At 35.4% G+C, this 20,538-nt stretch overlaps 1 protein-coding gene across 3 annotated transcripts; it reads left to right on the top strand.

Moving 5' to 3' along the window:
• The first annotated feature begins 224 nt into the window (after positions 1 to 224).
• On the top strand, positions 225 to 10,246 carry LOC132633508 (uncharacterized). Of its 3 annotated transcripts, none has more exons than XM_060349977.1 (11): positions 225 to 625; positions 1,476 to 1,602; positions 1,690 to 1,872; positions 1,951 to 2,050; positions 2,149 to 2,176; positions 2,722 to 2,746; positions 2,856 to 3,008; positions 5,248 to 7,015; positions 7,155 to 8,496; positions 8,712 to 8,795; positions 9,803 to 10,246. In XM_060349977.1, exons 2-11 carry the CDS (start codon positions 1,544 to 1,546, stop codon positions 9,865 to 9,867), a joined length of 3,807 nt encoding a protein of 1,268 aa, XP_060205960.1. In that variant the 5' UTR covers positions 225 to 625; positions 1,476 to 1,543; the 3' UTR covers positions 9,868 to 10,246. The 3 variants fall into 3 exon arrangements, with proteins under 3 accessions (XP_060205960.1, XP_060205962.1, XP_060205961.1); XM_060349979.1 differs by having other exon boundaries at positions 7,155 to 8,475; XM_060349978.1 differs by having other exon boundaries at positions 1,482 to 1,602.
• The last annotated feature ends 10,292 nt before the right edge of the window (positions 10,247 to 20,538 follow it).

The following is a 20,538-nucleotide window of genomic DNA, read 5'->3' on the forward strand; positions in this document are numbered from 1 at the left end:
CCAAAAGCAGTAATTTGAAAAATATTGTTGATTTTCTTTCCAAAAGGGGATATATAGCTTAAACATTAAAACAAAAAAATCGCCATAGTTGTGAGTAAAATCATGGGGACAACAAACACGCGGCAATCATTCATTGGTTAATTCGAAAAACATCTACCCGCATGATGACCTTTCTCTTTTGTCTTTCATCCTTAGTTTAAAGATTACAAAACACACTACTGCGTTGAAAGATTACTTATTTTGTCCCAAACACTGCACTCTACGCCTCCAACTCCAACGCTATACATTTCTTTCTCTCTTTCTCTCTCTACCATTCACTCTCCATTTTTTCTCTTTAATAACTTTGTGTACATACATTTTTATTAATAAATGAAAAAATAAAGAGAGAAAGAAGATCATTTGAGAAAAGAGTAAAGCGAAATCCATTGACAACAGTCTATTGTAGGGTTTTCTTTCAAATTGGGGGAAAACCCATTCTTTAGAATTTCTTTTTGTACTAAGAGTGTTTTAATGTTTTGTTCTAACTGATATTTAGTTCAAAGGAACTAAAATGTCGGTTCGGCTATGACCCGGATTTTTCCGATCTAGCTTGGGAATTTAAGATCTCTGCCTTCACATTGCTTTGGTGAGTTTTGATTTCTATGATCGTCTTATTATTTTTCCTAATTTTTAATTTTTAGTCTGTGTTTTTTTTTTTCACTTGCTTTAGCTCATCATTTTACTACTCATATTGTTATTGGTCTTTGTGCTTGACCTGTGAAGACTTCAATAATTTAGAAGTATTTAAAAGATTGTACATTGGATTGTTTTAGTATTGGAAATTATGTTCTGCCTATAACTGGATCTGAATGAAATGTGCTGTTCAGCAATGTACCTTATGTTGAGATGACCCATTTTTCGGATAAGATCTATCATATTTTAAAAGACTGTGGGTGTGTTTGGTTATGAAGGAAAATGTTTTCTTGGAAAACAAGTCGGTTTTTTACTTATTTTCTAGTGTTTGGTAAGCAGACAAAAAATTATTATCCCAAGAGGGTTTTGTATGTAACCTAGCAATACCTGTGGGGGTGGGGGTTCAGGGGTGGCGGGGGGTGGGATGGTCAAGGGGTGCGGATTGGGGGCATTGGATGGGTGAGGAGGAGACAATGAACTTGACGTGTCACTTATGGAAGTCATTTACCTTATTTTTAAGGTTCTTGTTTTCCTAGAGAAAATGTTCTCCAAACATTTCGACCAACCAAACTTGGGAAAATTGGAACCAAACACACGCTGTGTCTTATTCCCTTTTTTTTTTATGCTTATGGAACTACTGGATATTAGCATACTACTTCAGCTTCTCAACACAGACTTACTATTCTTTCTTCTGAATGCCTGTGGAATTGTTATGTTTGTATGCCTGTGGAATTGTTATGCACTTAAGATTTGGATTTTTGGAAGTGGGCTGCGCTCATTGTTGATTGTATTTGTCTGAAAAGAGGCAGGGAGGTTATATGAAAGAAGCTAAAGGGAACATTGTGCTGTTTTAGTGAGGAGGAGGGCGGAGATGGAATCTGATTCGCTCCTTGATTATGCTGTCTTCCAGCTGTCACCAAAGCGCTCTCGGTGAGTGGTGGATATACTTTTGTTTATGTATGAAAATGTATAATGAATGCACTAATATTTCTGGTATTGCTGGAATTGTTTGGGCAGATGCGAATTGTTTGTTTCTCGCGGTGGAAACACAGAGAAACTAGCATCAGGATTGTTGAAGCCTTTTGTGACCCATTTGAAGATTGCAGAAGAGCAAGTTGCATTGGCTGTTCAGTCTATCAAGCTTGAAGTTGAAAGGCGCAGAAAGGCTGAATCATGGTTCACAAAAGGAACCCTAGAAAGGTAATGTCTTTGCCAGCTTTCGCAAACAAAATACGAGGGAAAATGAAGAATGATATGATTTCGTCTCTTCCTCTGCAGGTTTGTGAGGTTTGTCAGCACGCCAGAAGTTCTGGAGCTTGTCAACACATTAGATGCTGAGATGTCCCAGCTTGAAGCAGCTCGGAAGTTATATTCGCAGGTGGCAAACACTGTCATAGACTCACTGTAACCTCCATTTAGAATTGACTAAGATTATCAGATAATAACGGAATTCACTTGTTCCTTCCTTTATTTCAGGGAACAGCTGATCAGTTTAATGGGATCGGTAAGATTACCCAATAAGCAAATTTGAGCTTTCACATTTCGTCAAGTAATTTATATATGTAACCTTAGAACTTAGAAAAAACAAGACTGCCTGTGTGACCTTAAATTAGCTCCCATCTCGTCTAATTGGTCATCTCCTTAAACATCTATTCATTCTCTTGTTTTGTCTATTGCTGTTTCAGTTGTTAGTATCACATCATGCGATCCATAATTTTCACTAGAAAGCATATGCAAATACTGAATCATTCTAGATTCTAGTTTCCATCTTACTGTGGTCTAGGTGGAGAATAAGCCAAGGTTAGGATCGTTGGATTTGGGAGATATGATGTTTTCTGCATGGTGTTTATGTCTGTTCTTCATGTGGAAGCTTTGCTGCCTGGCCTTGAGATTAATTGTTTCATCTTAATATATGTTGCTGTTATTAACTTCGAGCATGAAATTTGAAGACTGAATTTATTAAGAACCTTTTTGTTTTAGCCCACTGATTCTACAGCCCTATAGTGGTGTTTATCTGACAATCTCTTTTTCCTTTATTACTTAATCCAGGTAGTGGTGGATCTGATGCTACAAAGTAACTTCCTTACTCTGCTTCGTCATGCATTCATTGCTTGTTACCGTTGGTTTTTGATTTGCTTCCAATTAAGCATCTTCATTTCATGTTAACTACTACCTATTTACAGGAAGGAGCTACTGCGAGCAATTGATGTGAGACTTACTACAGTTCAACAGGACTTATCTACAGCTTGTTCTCGTGCAGCAGCTGCTGGTTTCAATCTGGAGACGGTATCTGAACTTCATACTTTTTCAGAACGGTTTGGTGCCCCTAGATTGAAGTAAGATCCTGTTGCTTTGACTTTGTCCATAGATTTTCTCAGCCCCTCCTTCATCCCTTCCTCTCTGCATATCTGCTTGCAAAGAATTATGGCTCGTCAAAATATCCTAATTGTTATAGTTTAACATAGGAGGGCACTGCTGTTTGGATTTTCTGTGTCTGCCTAATGACTGCCTGGTGGCCATTGTGTTTAATCTAATTGGTTAACCAAAGAAAGGGGAACAAATGTTTGGTTCAGGGTATACTTGTTGGAGATGAAATTTTCGGTGGTTAGGTGATGTTGACTAAGAACGCAAGTAAAAGACTAAATATAGTTGCTTTGAGGCACGGAAAACTTCTTTTTCTGTTTGAGGCCTGACCTTGAAGTAAAAAATTGACTGTAATGATGGCCCAACAAATAACATTATACCAATATGGTGCCCCTTATCTCTGGGTAAGAATAGATATTAGTTGTAGTGCTTGGTTTCAGAATGATGACATGTTTCTAAGATCAACCGGACTGATTGGTTGATCTAGTAAAATTGAGAACTGTGTACCTCTCTGGTCCAGATGGTGGTATATTAGCTAGATCTATATTACTTTGTAGTTCGATTCTCAGCATCTAGGTAAATCTGCGTCATAGTTTGGGAGAAGCTGGAAGAGGTTAATGAAGCAAACTGTGTTTCTAGAAACTTGAACTGCGCTTATTTCTCATTAAGGTCCAGGGTAAAGCACAATCACAAGGCCTTATATCAACATATCAAAGGTCAGAAACACCTATCTAATTATGAATGCTAGAATAAGACTGAAGAAGTAAAGTGAAATTAAGAAAAATGAGATCTAGCTGGCAGATGTGCATGGATAATTTTATTTGAGGTCATACATAGCTCTTAGTATTCTACTTTATTTACAATACTATAATTTATGTCTTGAAGTTTGAAGTATGACACTGATGCCATCCAGTTTAATGAATGGGCGAGTGGGTTTAACTTCTTAGATGACTTGCAGACTAGTCTCCATGGCTCTCTGCATTGAGAATATTGGTTGGGAAGGTTGGTGAATTTAAAATGCAATGATATTAAGACTCTTCAGATTCTCTTGGTTCCTACAGTTTCCCCGCAATAAAATTGGAAGAGTGATTCTGACATGCCTATAACGACATCCACTAGACAGTTGAATTTAACTCTGAAGTCCAGAATGAAATGAAATTTTCTTGAGCTACCTTTATAGCACTCTTGTGTCGAAGCCCTTTGATTGATTCAACTGATTATACTAGTTAAACTAGTGAAAGGCTAAACTCCCTAATCAATGCTAGTTACGTGACTGTTGGAGGAGAAACCACTGTTAGAAATGTTCACGTAGAAACTCCTCTTTCATCTGCAGGTATAGACTTCTTTGGGTCTTATCCGTTTCCAAGGTAAATCAATAGGGAAACCCACATTTTTATTAATCTTGCTTCAAAAATTCCTTTTCATGGGCATCTCCCTCTAGATTTTATTCTTGAGTATATTTAGTTTATCAGTAGGAAGCCTATGAGTACTCTTTCGTTTGATCAATAAGAATGGTGTCAGGAAAGAGAATGGAGAGAGGAAAAGAGAACTTTTATGTTCCTTTCTTCCTTGTCACTCAAATAACTGAGGAAAGGAGAGTGAACATTAAATGGAACTAAGATTTGAATAAAGTATATCTAGTTTGACAAGGGGGGTTTGAATCAAATAGTTTCTCTTTAAAAAACTGCTTGTATGATATTATTTCAACCATGTGGTTTTTCGAAATATGTGTTGTTTCTTGCTTCAAAAAAGAGAAAATTGCTTGCCAATTATATCTTATTTTATACCATAATATAAATATTTTGGAAAAGGTTAGATTGTAGCTTATTTTTATAAATTACAAACTTCAATTCAGAACTGTAAAATGTTTTGACTTATATAAGATTTTTATCACAATTAAATTAAGATATCAATTAATTTGGCTATTTTTAAAAGCTTGCTTATTTTTATAAATTTCAAACTTCAATTCAGAACTGTAAAATGTTTTGACTTATATAAGATTTTTATCACAATTAAATTAAGATATCAATTAATTTGGCTATTTTTAAAAGCTTTCCCCCCTATATTTGCTTATCCTTTTTTTTTTTTTTTGGACTACACGGTTATCAATAAAACACATTAAGGGCGTATATATTTTTGTTGATTTAATTTTCGCATTGGAAAAAAAAAAGATTTTCATTTACGACTTATACGGTTCCTTTGTTTTTTCAGCGAGGCCTGCAACAAATTTTTAACGTTAAAGGAGAGGCGGCCAGAATTAATCAACTTACGGAAAGTAGATGATGGAGCCGTACGATGTTCTTACGGATCCGACATGTCCATTGACGAGGACCCCACTACTCCAGTCCAGCAACCTACTGGGTCCCACTCAGCCGGCCCCGAAATATCCTCAACGTGTCACCAACCAAAAAGAGAGTCCAGCTTGGAACCAGACATAGACAAGAGTAACGAAAAGGAAAAAGAGGAAGAGGTTACAGAGGAAGAGAAATCAGCTGATCAAGCGAAACTGAAAAGGCGGTTAAGCGTGCAGGAACGAATCAGCATGTTTGAGAACAAGCAGAAGGAGAATAATTCTGGGGGAAGTGGTAAGTCTGCTGTGGCGAAAACAACCCCAGAGCTACGTAGGTTGTCGTCTGATGTGGCGGTTCCGCCTGTGTTGAGAAGATGGAGTGGTGCTAGTGATATGAGTATTGATTTGGGTGGTGATAGGAAGGATAATGAGAGCCCTCTATGCACACCATCTTCTGGCTCGGTACCTCAGTCCAAATCCAATGAGCAAAAGTCATTGAGTTCGACCGGTGCAACTGTACTTAGTGGAAGCGAAATGGACAACCATAGTAATTCTTCTAGGGATGTACAAGATTCTCCGAGGACCAGGCCAAACTCGAATTCGGGCATTGTTGACGTTGATCAGGGCCGTGGGAAGACGAGGTCAAGCTCACATATAAGCGGGGCTGAGGATAAGAGTGTAAAAAATCAACTGGATACCGGAGGGCCATTCTCCACTTCTCAAGGCGGTACGGAGCTTGAGAGGAGTGCAGGACAAGTTAGTCCTCAGACCAAGATTTGGCAGGATACTGGATCAACTGATCATTTGGTTTCGAGGCGGGATAAAGCTCCTCCAAGGACTGGGGGACCCGCTGCACAGTTGGATAGCGGTTCTAGATCAAGAGTTACAGAAACTTCTGCTGCTAAAGTCTTCGAAGGTAATTCACCGAATCTCCAGTCAAGATGGCAATCACTTTCTGAAACTGGGGAAGTTGAAAAGGATGAGTTGTCCCCATCTGAGAAATTATCTAGTGCTTCTCAATCAAAGGTCAAAGAGCTTGGACGTGAACCAATGAAATTTAAGAAACAAGGTAAAGTGGTTTTGGGCGCTGAGGAGGGGCTTGACTCATTTTCGACACCCCCTATCGAGCAAGTTCAGAGGGTACGACAGCCCAAAGCAAACCAGGAAATGAATGATGACTTGAAAACGAAAGCTAATGAGCTAGAAAAGCTTTTTGCTGAACACAAATTACGTGCTCCTGGCGATAAATCTAATTCTACCAAGAGAAGCAGGCCAGGTGACGTGCAAAACCGTCCAGCTGTTAGTTCATCCTACAGGAAATCTGTGGTAGATAATATTAGTAATGCTAGGACTTCTGACAGTTACACATTTGATGAACCTGCTTCAGGTTCCAAGGATGTTCTAAATAGTAATTTCTCTGAACTAAGTTTTTCGGAGGGTTCTCGAGGGAAATCCTATGAGAGTTATATGCAGAAAAGGGATACAAAACTCAGGGAAGAATGGAATTCTAAGGGAGCAGAGAAGGAAGCCAAACAGAGGGCTATGGAGAATAGCCTTGAGAGGAGTAGAGCTGAGATGAAGGCTAAGTTTGCTGGATCTGCTGATAAGGACAGTATGGTTTCTAGTTCCCATATGCGTGCTGACAGACTCAGATCATATAATTCGAGATCTATTCTAAGGAGAGACCAGGTATAGTTCTTTTTCTAGTCTGTAATACATATAGCAATACTACCTACGCATATATAAGGTAGCTGTTCCATTTTTTGTTCTTTTTGTTTGGTTCTCTTGCGATACATGTAACTGACCCTGAAACAATTTGTTTTGGCAGCAACAATTAGTTTTTGAGCAAAGTGATGACGAAGAAGATATGTCTGATGTTCGTAAAAGCACTCGGGGTAAGAAGCCTTTACCTGTCAAAGGTTTGTCTTCATCCACACCTCGCACCACAGTAGCACCTGTTCCGAGGTCTTCTGGGAAAGCTTCTAATAATACATCAGGTAGGCGGAGAATTCAATCTGAAAATCCTCTGGCACAGTCTGTCCCAAACTTCTCTGAAATGAGAAAGGAGAACACCAAGCCTTCTTCCACAGCTGGTAAGACAACTCGTTCACAACTTAGAAATTACACCCGGAGCAAAAGCACAAATGAAGAGGTACCCCTTATCAAGGAGGACAAATCACGAAGATCACAATCCTTGAGAAAAAGCTCTGGCAATATTGTGGAATTTAGGGAGACTTCCACTTTCGATTCTGATGGCGTTGTTCTGACTCCTCTCAAGTTTGACAAAGACGAGATGGAGCGGAGTAGCACTGATAAATTTCCAAAGAGTTCAGGTTCAAGGACTTTACTAAAGAAGGGTAAGAATACTGACTTAAGCTCTAGAGGTGGTCTGACCAAGACCAGGGCTTCTGCTGTATCTAAGATTGTGGACGACAATGATGAGTATGATGATATGGTATTTGAACCCGAAGACTCCGAAGGCAGGGGCCAGGATGAAGAAGAATTTGAGAACATGACAGCTGAAATTCAGGAAAAATTTGATAACGGGGAACCAAGACTGACCAATGATACAGAGAAGTTGGAAAACTCTGGATCAGAGAATGGTGATGTTCTGAGATCATTTTCTCGAGTGAACTCTGCTTCAGAAGCTGTATTGCCTTCTATTGTCTCTAACAAGTTGTTATCTGGTGGACTTGTACAAGATTCACCGGGAGAAAGTCCTATCTCATGGAATGCACATGTGAATCACCCTTTTTCTTATCCTCATGAGATGTCTGATGTTGATGCATCCGTGGACTCTCCTGTGGGAAGTCCCGCGTCCTGGAATTCACATTCTCTAAGTCAAACGGATAGTGATGCAGCTAGAATGAGGAAGAAATGGGGAATGGCTCAGAAACCTATGCTCGTAGCAAATTCTTCTCATAATCAATCACGCAAAGATACTTCCAAAGGATTTAAACGGTTTCTGAAATTTGGGAGGAAAAATCGTGGCACAGATAATTTGGTTGACTGGATTTCTGCTACTACTTCTGAAGGAGATGATGATACAGAAGATGGACGTGACCCTTCTAATCGATCTTCAGAAGATTTAAGAAAGTCAAGAATGGGTTTCTCACAGGAACATCCATCTGATGATAGTTTTTATGAGAGTGAGTTTTTCAGTGAACAAGGTGAAATAACATGTTTCTCTCCCTAAACAAACTACATTTGTTTCAATATGGTGGATATTTTTTGCTGCCTCAAGATCAACTTTTGATGTTCAATCCTGTTTCTTGAGCTTGGCAGTTCTTATTTTTTATTTTTGTACATTAATATCCAGAAAAGTTAACTGCTAGCACATAACAGTCGTACAGGTCACTAACCTAATGATCTTCTCTTGTGGCAGTTCAAGCCTTGCGCAGTTCAATCCCAGCACCTCCAGCTAACTTCAAATTGCGGGAGGATCATTTATCAGGGAGCTCAATAAAAGGTGACCTGCTAGTATAAGTAGTTGGTTCTTCCTGTCTTATTGCTTTTGTTTTGTGTTGTGTACATAATGAAATGTCATCACGTGAAGTTATCTTGGATGCTAGGAGAAAAATTAAAGATAAGAAAGTTTAGAAAGCCTCTTGTATTAACCTACTTGCAACTTAGCTCCATAAAATCGTAATCATAAAAGGACATTTCTGATTTTGGCATTAGTTCACAATCCCGAAATACATTAAGGGATTTAACATGGAAGAAAAATAAAGCTTCTTTTTTTGTTTGGGTTGGTCAAAGAGCACTCTCCACTTCCTTCATGGGACAGTATTGGCTTTGACACTTTGTTTTGGTCGTCAGACATATTTTATTGGGGTTTGCTCCTTTTATGGAATATAATCTGTATTTAAAGATATATCATTGTTTTTGTCACCATTTTAAATCGTATGGAGTCTATCTAGATTTAGTTCTGATGGGATTATGACTTAAAATTTAGATTTTAAAAGGTAAGCAATCATATCATACCATCACGAACTGACCACAAGAAGCAAAACTTGGCCAACAACCTAAACTTGCAAATAATCTGCTGAGAACTCAAGAATAAAGTGGCATGAGCCTATAGAACAAATCTGTCCAGGTAAAGTCGTAACCTTGCAAATATTCAGCTTACTACAAAATTATTCACCTGAAGTCAGTCTTCTGCATAGCAAAAACAATGCTATCATTAGTGTTTGCATAGACAAGCAGAAAGTCAACACAAACTTATGCGAATAGGACTGGCTTATTTTCTTCTCCATGAATTCTTAAGTAGTATTGATCCAACCTAAAGGTGATTATTAAAATATATAATTAAACACAGAATATATAACTAACTTAATGATCACATCTAACTGTAATTGAAACTCCAAGGCTCATATATGGAGAAATCACTTCAGGTACTTTGTTAGTATATATTTTAATGCTTCTGTCATTTGAGTATGCACTCTTAACTTTTATCTGCTCCTAATTATTTTACAGCTCCAAGATCATTCTTCTCCTTGTCGACATTCAGAAGCAAGGGAAGTGACTCAAAGCCAAAGTGACTATCCAAAGCCAAAGATAGCTATTTCAAAGGATAAAGTTCCACTAATGCTTGGAATTGCCTTGCTTGTTCATAACTTCAGACAATATTTCGCAGCAAGAGATCGAGGTAGATGACGCTACTATCATCTAAATATGTTGTATACTTGTACTTAGTAATCACGGGCCTTCTTAAGTCTTGCTTGTGCTTAGCTGTTTCTAGTAGTTGTCTCAGAATATATGTTGTTGTATAATGTCTTGAGAGGACAATGGCGGAATATTAATCTGATTTTGGTAGTCATAGCATTCATTCTTATGTTGTTGTTAACTCTTAATTTTTTTTTGGTAAATATCAGAAGTTAAATTTTGTTCAATCAAATACTGACAGTTTAGAAGGTTGGACATATTTGTTTATGCTGCCTTTTACACTTTGTAAGATACAACTATGACGGATTTGACACAACATTGTTGCCTAGCCGGCTAGCGCCTTTGGACATTCTACTATGGCAGACACAAAATTATGTTGGTTTTCACACTAAGAAGAGCATGCTGTGCCAATCTGCATAGAAGTTGAGGGTTTTAAAATTATGTTTGTCTTCATGCTAAGTCTATCATATGTCCAAATTTGCTTACAAATGTTACTGGCAGTCAGTTTCAGTTCTTGAATTCTTGTTGCATAAATTAATAAGAGCTGCTTCTAAAGCATCGCTAAGAGTTTTTGAAGGATTAACCGTTGTTTTCTTGTGATTTGTTAATTTCTATGTACTGTACAATTTAGTCTACGAGGGAGCAATTACGTGTCTATTTTTTTTTTTAAAAGCCCTTATTTACAGTTTATTTAAAGGGCAAAGGGTCAAATATACCCCTCTACTTTACTTTATTGGTTAAATATACCCTCTATTAGCCAAAGTACCTAAATATACTCTTCTGTTAATCAAAGTTGTTAAATATACCCCTACATGGATGTAAATGCCCAAATTAGATGAAGTTAACCATTTAGCTTAAAAAAATCACGCCCCATAATTTTAACCCGACCCGACCCACAAATCATGCCCGAGATTGGCAGCTTATATCGGCTTTATTCTTTAAACTTTTCTAAAAACATCGTTAATAATCAACTTTCTAATTGGGTGAGAATTTTATATGTGAATTCTTGAGTCAATTCCACAAATGGTCATTGAACTTGTAGGAAAGTCCCCCTTAATTAACTTTTGAATTTTTTTGGACAATAAGGTCATCAAACTATCTGCATGTTTCCAAAAAAGTAAAACCATCCATTTTTTGACATAAAAATTCCTTAACTCATTTTTAAATTATAAAATCCATTTAAATATTTCTATTTTACTTTCAAAATGTGAAATATCAATTCGAATAATAATTTCAGAATATTGCAAAACTATAACTCAGTGGACAATAAGAGGATACAGTTGAATGGTAATAGAACTGAGCACAAAGCTTAACTATAGGTTTTTTAACTGATTGTAAATTATTCTCCTCGATATATAAAATTTTCAATAATAAAAGAAAATATTTAGTATTTTTATTTTCTTAAGGGTGAACTTGTAATATTTTGATTTTATTTAAGTTTTATAAATAAGTGGATTACAATTAATGTAAACATTTATATTTTTAGAAAGCATATATACAACTAATTGTAAAAGTGTTTTCATTTTTGCGACGTCGTTATCCAACACGATTTTTTTCTTGAGAAAATTTATCAAAATATTCTAGCAATAAACCATTCTCGTTCTAATTCATATATATATAAACCGAAAATAATAATTACATGCATCATGAATTTATATAACGTCTCATGTGTTTCAATTATGTCCAAGCACTTCTATTCAGTAAAATATTTAACTTCAGACTTTGAACAATAGAAAAATATCAAAATAGTTCAAAAGATGTTGATAAAACAAAAAAAAATCAGCTTATAGCATACTTAAAGTTTGAACGATTATAGTGTTTTATTCTTATAGCTTAGAAATATTATTTGAATATTTCTATTTTATTATTAAAACTTGAACAAGAATTTTGGAGTATCTAAAAATTGTGCCTAGGTAATGGGTTTTATAATTTACGGAAAAGGGCCAAAATTTCCCCTGAACTTTGAGAAATGATTTATTTATACCCTTCGTTATACTATTGGGCCAATTATGCCCTTACCGTTATACTATGGTCCAAATTTACCCCTAATCTAGATTAGGGATAAATTTGGACCATAGTATAACGGTAAGGGCATAATCGGCCCAATAGTATAACGGTAAGGGCATAATTGGCCCAATAGTATAACGAAGGGTATAAATAAACCATTTCTCAAAGTTCAGGGGTAATTTTGGCCCTTTTCCGTATAATTTATATATGGGTTAAGGGGTTTTATATCTAAAAATGGGTTAATTTACTTTATTGGAAACAAAGACATAATTTGATGACCTTATTGTCCAAAAAAATTCAAAAGTTACTTTAGTAGAACTTTTCTATAAGTTCAATGACCATTTGAGGAATTAACTCGTGAATTCTTTTTGGGTGAAGCTTTAGCGTTGTTGATGCATATTAAAACTACAATAAAGAACGATGAAAAATGACTTTCGGCTTTTGCAATTAGACATAAAAAGTCAATTGAATATGACTAATTTTTTTTATATTGTACATAAGTTGATAATTTATTTTCCCTGAAAAGATGCATTGTGCACGGGAACTAGGAAATACTATTGTAAAGGAATTTTATGTCAATTTTAAGTTAATTAGATGAATGACATAAAAAATTAACAATAGTTCAAGCGTTTATTATAACCTAATTAATCAATGATTAAAAATTGTTGAGTTATAGTTTTATTGAAACTGATGGGTCTATCTTATTATAGTTCCAAGGAATTTGATATATTGCAAAATCTTTAAACCACTGTTCATGAAGAAAATTTAAAGAATAAAGCCGAGATAAGCTGCCAATTTTGGGCATGGTTTGTGGGTCGGGTCGGGTTAAAATTATGGGGCATGATTTTTTGTAAGTTAAATGGTCAATTTCATTTGATTTGGGCATTTCTATCTATATAGGGGTATATTTAACAACTTTGGCTAACAGAGGGGTATATTTAGGTGCTTTGACTAACGGAGGGTATATTTAACCAATAAAGTAAAGTAGAGGGGTATATTTGACCCTTTGCCCTTATTTAAATTTAGCTATTGTACTTGAGGTCTGTTGAATCTCAACTCCTGAATGGATGTATCATTAAAGCTAAAAATAACTACAGCTTAAGGCCTCATTTTTGATTTATTCGCATCGAACTCCTATTAAAAGCTGAAAACACTAGTGTTATAAGCATAACGATTTATGTCAAAACTTTGCTAATGGAAACAATTATGAAATCCTCTCATTTATACAACTACAAATTGCAATAATTTAAAGTGAAATGGATCAATGTCTATGCACGTGCCAAAAAAAAATATTTACAAAATTTTTGTACGTCAAGATTGAAATAGAAGTGAATGTACACATTTAAAATCGGGGTTTAAGTCCTAAGCAAAGACGAAAAATAAAATAAAAAATTACTAGGTAATTTCTTTCCGCCAGTCAAATCTCAGCAACTAGAGTTACTTGGTATTTGTGTTGATGGAAGGTAGCAGGTAGCCCATCAAATAATCAAAGCATGCTCGATCTAAGCCGAAGCGTGTAATGGATGATTGATAACCTTTAATCTTTAATCAGATGTTTTGAATTTCAACACCGAAAAAGAAGACCCTTTTTTCTAATCTTTAATCAGATTTTTAATTTAAACACCGGAAGTGAAGAACCTTTAGATAGAAAGCGCATTACTCCTCGTAGGCTTACCCAATGCAAATTCCGATAACAAGATTAATGAGTTTCAAGTAGCAAATGATTAAGAAAAAAAAGGAAATATATAAACAAACTTTAATGACTCCATCTGAGTCTTTAGATAAGATAAAGAACTAACAAAATAACAGTCCATTCAAAATTGTATTAGAGAGATCTCCTTGAGCCATTTGGATACAAGATGTTTCATTTGCAAAGGATATGACATTATATCATATTTTTGGTGAGCAGTTTATTTGACTTCTTCTCGAGGGAGGCCTCAGCGCATTGATCGTTTCAAAGAAAGAAAAAAATTGACTATAATTAGTTTAGTTGCAAAGTCATATTTTTACCGCTTTCTATAATTAAGTTATTTGAAAAGTAAGGAACAAAAAGGTTAAAAACGTCTTATTTCAAATGGCATTATAGGTAATGGCACTTCAAAGGACACGATACATGGTAAGCAAATGAAGGACGAAAAACGAATATGTTCTCCAAAAATCTCACATTTTAAAAAGACTTACATAATATGAATTTGCACATAGATTTTTATAAATCATAATTAGTTAACATATATTCTCACCTCGGGGGTGATTACGTATTTTTTTAAAATAATTCATCTATATATATCTCGAGAAGAAAGACAGTGAGTGTACCTTTAAAAGAGATGGTCTCATGTGCGAGTGCATGAGTGCGAAAATAAAATAAGAAAAAGCTCTAAACTCATTTTTTTTAATGACCATACAAAATCTTAAACACATAAAATTAAAATCCTAAATCCACTTATGGTCTTCACCCAATGGCTTAAACTCATAGAGTGAAACTGACCTTGATTATCTTTTTGCGAAATTCCTAGCTTCACTAGACCAACTATGTTCTATAAACATCTGGCCATTGTCAACAGCACACATTTTAATGCCGGCTGGTTAGAAAAGAAAAGAAAGAAATGGAAATGTTAGGAAGCTATCGAGACCCTCAATTCTAGCTTTATCCGTTATTTTAAGCATATTAAAGGAACGTAGCAATGAGGTTTGAAGCTAAGTTCAAACCTTAAACTCAGGATAACTAGAAGTGGGATTGTTTGGGAAAGTTCATGCGTTCTTTCTTGTGTTCACTTTGCTTCTGATTATCTTTTTTTGTTTGTTATTCTTCAGTGCTGACTGCTGAGCTTCTTCAAGTCACTAACCCAATTGTCTTCGCTTCTAGCAGTTCAAGCCTTGACAGTTCAATCCCAGCACCTCTAGCTAACTACAAATTGTGAGGGATCGTTTATCAGGGAGCTCAATAAAAGACCAGCTAGTTTAAGAAGTTAGTTCTGAAGCCTTTGCTTGTGCTTAGCTATTTCTAGTAGCTGTCTCAGAATATATGTTGTTGTATATTGTCTTGACATGACAATGGCGGAATATTAATGTGATTTTGGTAGTCATACATTCTTTATTATGTTATTTTAAATTTGTGCTCCCTCTCTCACGTAAATTTTCAAGCATGTCAGCCTCAAAAATTAGCTGCGAAAGATGGATAATTTGCAACATGTTGGAGCTGTGATGGGTCAAATGTTGAATGAAGTTCAACAAAGAAGAATGGGTCAGCCAAATGATGTCTTTGAAATCATTGGAAAGTTGAAGCAACTCAAGAAACAGCCAATAGGGATAGTTTCTCAACATATGCTCAAGCTAAATCAGTTCCTGGCACCACCATTTCCACAACCTTTGGATGTGCAACAACCAACTAGTTCCTGAACAAATGCTCATGCCACCAATTCCACAACAGGGTGCCCCAGTTGGTTTTGATCCGAGAATCTGGCATCTGCATCCGAAGAATTATTCAATCTAGCATCTCAACTTGTCCTGTGGTTTACAAATGAGTTAACTAAAGTAAAGAATCAAAAGCAACTTCCTATTCTAGAATACCAGTTAGCAACACTCATTCGTGAAAGTCCTAGTGGATCGTATGTGAAGTCTTTGTGCTTAGGCATGTCAATACCTGTGACAATGCGCAGTAAAAAATAGATCGACTATTTAATGGAATGACAGGTTTTATTTTCTTTGAAACCTTATTATTTTGTTGCAAGTTTGACTTGTAATTTCTTTTTGTGAATTTTCTGGCTATATCCTACCTCAAAACTATCCTATTATGAATTACCTACAAAAAAAGGCCCATATTTTTTTTCCATTTTTGTTGTTTGTAGTGTAGTATCTTTAGGAACATCAAACTTTTAACTTTACATTGGGGTATTATTGCTATTATTTATATTAGTACGGTTTAACTCAAATTAATAAGATGTTAGTCATGTGATTGAAATACAATATGTTGGACCTTGTTGTATACAATTTTATTTATTAATATAAAATGTGAGTAGATTAATTCAAAATTCCAAAATATTTATATTTTATGAAGTAGACAATTTTTTTTTCCTTTCTTTTTGTTTATAATTTCTTTTTTGTACAAACTTCAATATTATCTAAGCAAAAATAAAATCATAAAGTTACTATTAGTTAAAAAAATTTGGGGCCCTAAAAAAACAAAGGCTTTACTAGCCCCACTTTGAGCTACCCCTGATTGGCAGTTTAGAAGGTTGGAACTATCTGATTATGCTATTTTTATGCTTATATGATACAACTATGACGGAGTTGACACAACATTGTTGCCTAGACGGCTAGCCCTTCTGGATATTCTACAATGGCAGACACTAAATTATGTTCTCTTCTATACTAAGAAGAACATGCTGTGCAATCTGCATAGAAATTAAAGGAATGTCTTAAAATCATGTTTGTCTTTATGCTAAGTCTATGAGCCTGTTTGGATGGGCTTATGTCTATAAGCTGCAAACAGCTTATAAGCTAAAAAAAATAAGTTGAGGTAGTCTAACTTATTTTTTTTTGGCTTATAAGCTGTTTTCAACTTATAAGCTGCTTTAGATAAGCTAAGTCAAATGGACCCAATTATTTTTTTGAGCTTATTTTAAGCACAAAATGACTTTAAGCTGGCCAGCCAAACACTCAAAAAAGCTGAAAATAGCTTATAAGCAACTTATAAGCCAATCCAAACGGGCTCATGTCATATTGTCCAAATTTGCATTGCGTTGTTGAAGGAAGGGATGCCTTAAAATTATGTTTGTCATCATACTAAATATAATAGTATATCATGCTGTCCAAATCTGCATAGAAATTTTATTAGCAGTCAATTTCAGTGAAAATTTCTTGAATCCTTGTTGCATAAATTAATAAGAGCTGCTTCTAAAGCATCGCTGTGGAGTTAATCAAGGGTGTTTTATAACGATTAACTAAACAGTACAATTTAGGCAGCAGGGCTGCAATTACGTGCCTAATTCCCCCCCCCCCCCCCCCCCCCCCCAGTATATTATTTACATTTAGCTCTTGACTAGAGAATGAAAATTAAGGAGGCTAAAGCTTTAAGGCCTCATTTGGATTTATTCGCATCAAAGCTGAAAGCAGGAGCGTTATAAGTCTAACGATTTATGTCACTAAGTTTATGGAAACTATAATGAAATCCTCTAGTTTATACAACTGCAAATTGCAAGAATTTTACGTGAAATGTATCAATGTAAACTGCATGCCAGAAGAAAAAAACTATTTATGAAATTTGTGTACATCAAGACTGAGAATGAAGCGGGGGTAAATCTCGAAAATCAAGGTTCAAATCCCATCAAAGATACAAGAAAAAAACACTACGTACTCTATTGCTTCCCATCGGTCAAACTCTTAGTGGGCAAAGTTATCCTATATCTGAGCTGGCTCGGTACCATCGTTAACAAAATTAAAAATTGGATATCACATATAAATACATCCACGAACCTCCTTAACACTCACCAAAACTGAGACCGGAAAATTAAATGGAGCATCAAAAAGAAGTATGCCCAGTTAGTAGGGATCTAGTAGCTTAATTAGTTGGTTGGCTATCTGAACTCTCACCTTGTTGGTAAGGGTTCGAATCCCCACATTGTAATCCCCTTCCCCTAACCACCTATGTAATAAAAACAATTTAAAAAAAAAAAAGAAGTATGCCCAGTTAAGAAAATTGCTAAATTTAATGCTAAGTGCAAAACTAGAAATGTATAAGTGACCGCCGAAGGGTGTAGTATGGTTGAGATTCTTTCATTCTTAACCAGCGGTCTTGAACACCGGAAATAGAGAATCTTTCAAACGATAGGAAGCACATTACTTCATGTAGGCCTACCCAAAGCAGATTCCGATACATACAGTAATTAGTTTCAAATACCAAATAGTAAATATAAAATAAAATGGGGACATATATAAACAGATTTTATATTTTCCAAAATGACTCCATCTGAGTCTTTGAATAAGATAAAACTACACAAAATAACAGTCCATTCAAAATGTATAGGAGAGATCTCTCCTGGAGCCATTTGGATACGTGACGTTTCATATTGCCCGAAGGACATGCACCAACATCATATTTTCTGTGAGCACTTTCTATAATTAAGTTATTTGAAAAGAAGGGAACAAATAGAGAAATAACGTCCTTTTTAAGGACAAGATATAATATGAACAAATAAAAGACGAAAAAAGAACAAATAAAAGACGCTAAGTACTCACAAATTCCTAGGTTTTTTGGATTGAAAGTTGACTTCCCGCCGAAGGCCGACCGGAAGAGGGACAACTTTCCTTCACATCGCCAAATAAATAAATAAAAATAAAATAAAAAATAAAATCACATATTGTCACAATAAATAGTACCCACTAATCATTTTGGCAAATGGTTTGAACTTAATTTTATATATATGTGGAACAAACATATTTGATGGTTACACTAAATCAATATTCAATAGATAGCATAATATGTATTTGCACATAAATTTCTATCACTTAATCATGATTAGTTAGTATATATTTTCACTTTATTAAATCACATAAATTGATACAGTTTCATGTAGATATTGTGCGAGTAAGTACTTTCATATATATATATATATATATATATATATATATATATATATTTCCTTAAGATAATTCATTCATATATACACCTCGAGCGAAAAAGACGAGTGTGGGTATAACTTCTGATAGTCCCATCCAGTGTGTGCATGCGCGTGCGCAAAAATCACGAAAAGTAGTCTAAATTTTAAGATTAAATTTACGAAGCTTAAACCCATAAGATTAAATTCCTAAATTCACATCTACCTTCACCCAATAGAGTAGTTGAACACTCTTCATTAAAAATTATAATTTAAAAAATTATAATTGTGTATATAAGTTGATATTTGGCACAAATATCTAGATTTCGTGTCACTTTACTTCTAAATCTTAGTACTTTAATCGCTATCATTATAATGAAATCGTTGTATTCGAGCTGATGTTGGTATTTTTATGTGTTTAGGTACAACGAGGACAAATTAATGAAAACCGAGCGATTTTGGGTGATTTGAGAGGCATTTGCACTTGGACAAGGTGACGAGAGAAGTTTCCAACACTTAGAGCGAAAAGTGAAGAACTGAAGGCCGTCGCGCGATGGCTGGGCGACGTGCATGCATCGCTCATAGAACACCTTCCTGACCAAATTTTGGAATTTCTGATGACCACGCGATGAGCAAGCAACTCGGGTGCATCGCACAATTGCATCCATGCGTTGGGCGCGCGACGCACATGCATCGCTCCTGTCGTGCCCTGTTTTTCCCGATCCAATTGGGATCTGGCCAACTTATTCTAGCTTTTAACCTAGACTATAAATAGACGGTTTTTATATTGTAAATGACGTGCTGGGATATTTTCAAGACTTGTAAGCCGTCGTCTCCCTTTTCTTGTGGTTTTTACTTTATTTTCTCCATAGAACCCTAGTTTACTCATGAATTCTTGTGCTTCTTCTCAAACCATGAGTAACTAATTTGTCTTATTCTAGGGTTGTGACAAAGACATAATAGTTGGTTTGACGACAATTATTATCTAGTAATTTTTCATATTTTGGGTTGTTTATTTATTCCTGTGCTTAATTGTTTAATTATTTGATCACTAATTAGACACTATATGTGGTGCGTGAGTTGAACTTGAAAGAGGGAATTCATGTACGCAATAAGAATAAATAGAGTTTGTTCAATTTATCGTTTCGCTATTGAGGATAAAAATATAACCTTTAGCCCTACTTAGTTGGTTACGAAAATATAAATGCGTTCTTGTTATTTCTGGCGATCATAGAAATATAGACGTTAAGAATAACATCCACAGGCTTGTGAATAGTTCGAAAGAATATCATAAAGTTAACATAAACCCGTCAACTAGTAACTCAGAAAATTGATAGGTAGAACGGCTTAAAGACTCAACTGGATTGTTAGTGGTCATAGCCCTAAATCTTTCTCTTTTCCGATAAAAATCCATTCTTTCTTGGTTGAAGTTCATTATTTATTTTCTTTTATTTTTAGTTAGTTGACAATTATTTTTTGGATTTTATTTCTTGTATAGATAATTAAGATCGTTTAATTTAGTAAATAGTTAATCACAAGTCCCTGTGGGTACGATATATGGACTTCAATCCTATATTACTTGTACGACCGCGTATACTTGGGTGTGCATTTGGGAGCAACATAAGTCAAAAATTACTTTTCATACATATATATTAAAACTCGAATATCTTTAGCGAAATTTTTGACTTCGCCATTGCGAATTCACCGACGATGTTGTATAAGCACTGCCCAATTGTCAAGAGCACAATTCAGTCTCACGCCGGCTGGTTAGCATATCCTAATAAAACTAAAAGCCGGCCTACCAAATTGTTAGTAACTAAAACTACGTTAGCTATATAATATCTTCGTTTTTTTTCTCTATATAATTATGAGAGCAGTCAACAGTCATCACCTTTATTTAAAGAAATGATGATTGGTCAAATCCTAATATTGTCCTCAGCCATTTAA

This window comes from Lycium barbarum, chromosome 3, assembly GCF_019175385.1.
Source record: "Lycium barbarum isolate Lr01 chromosome 3, ASM1917538v2, whole genome shotgun sequence".
NCBI lineage: Eukaryota > Viridiplantae > Streptophyta > Magnoliopsida > Solanales > Solanaceae > Lycium > Lycium barbarum.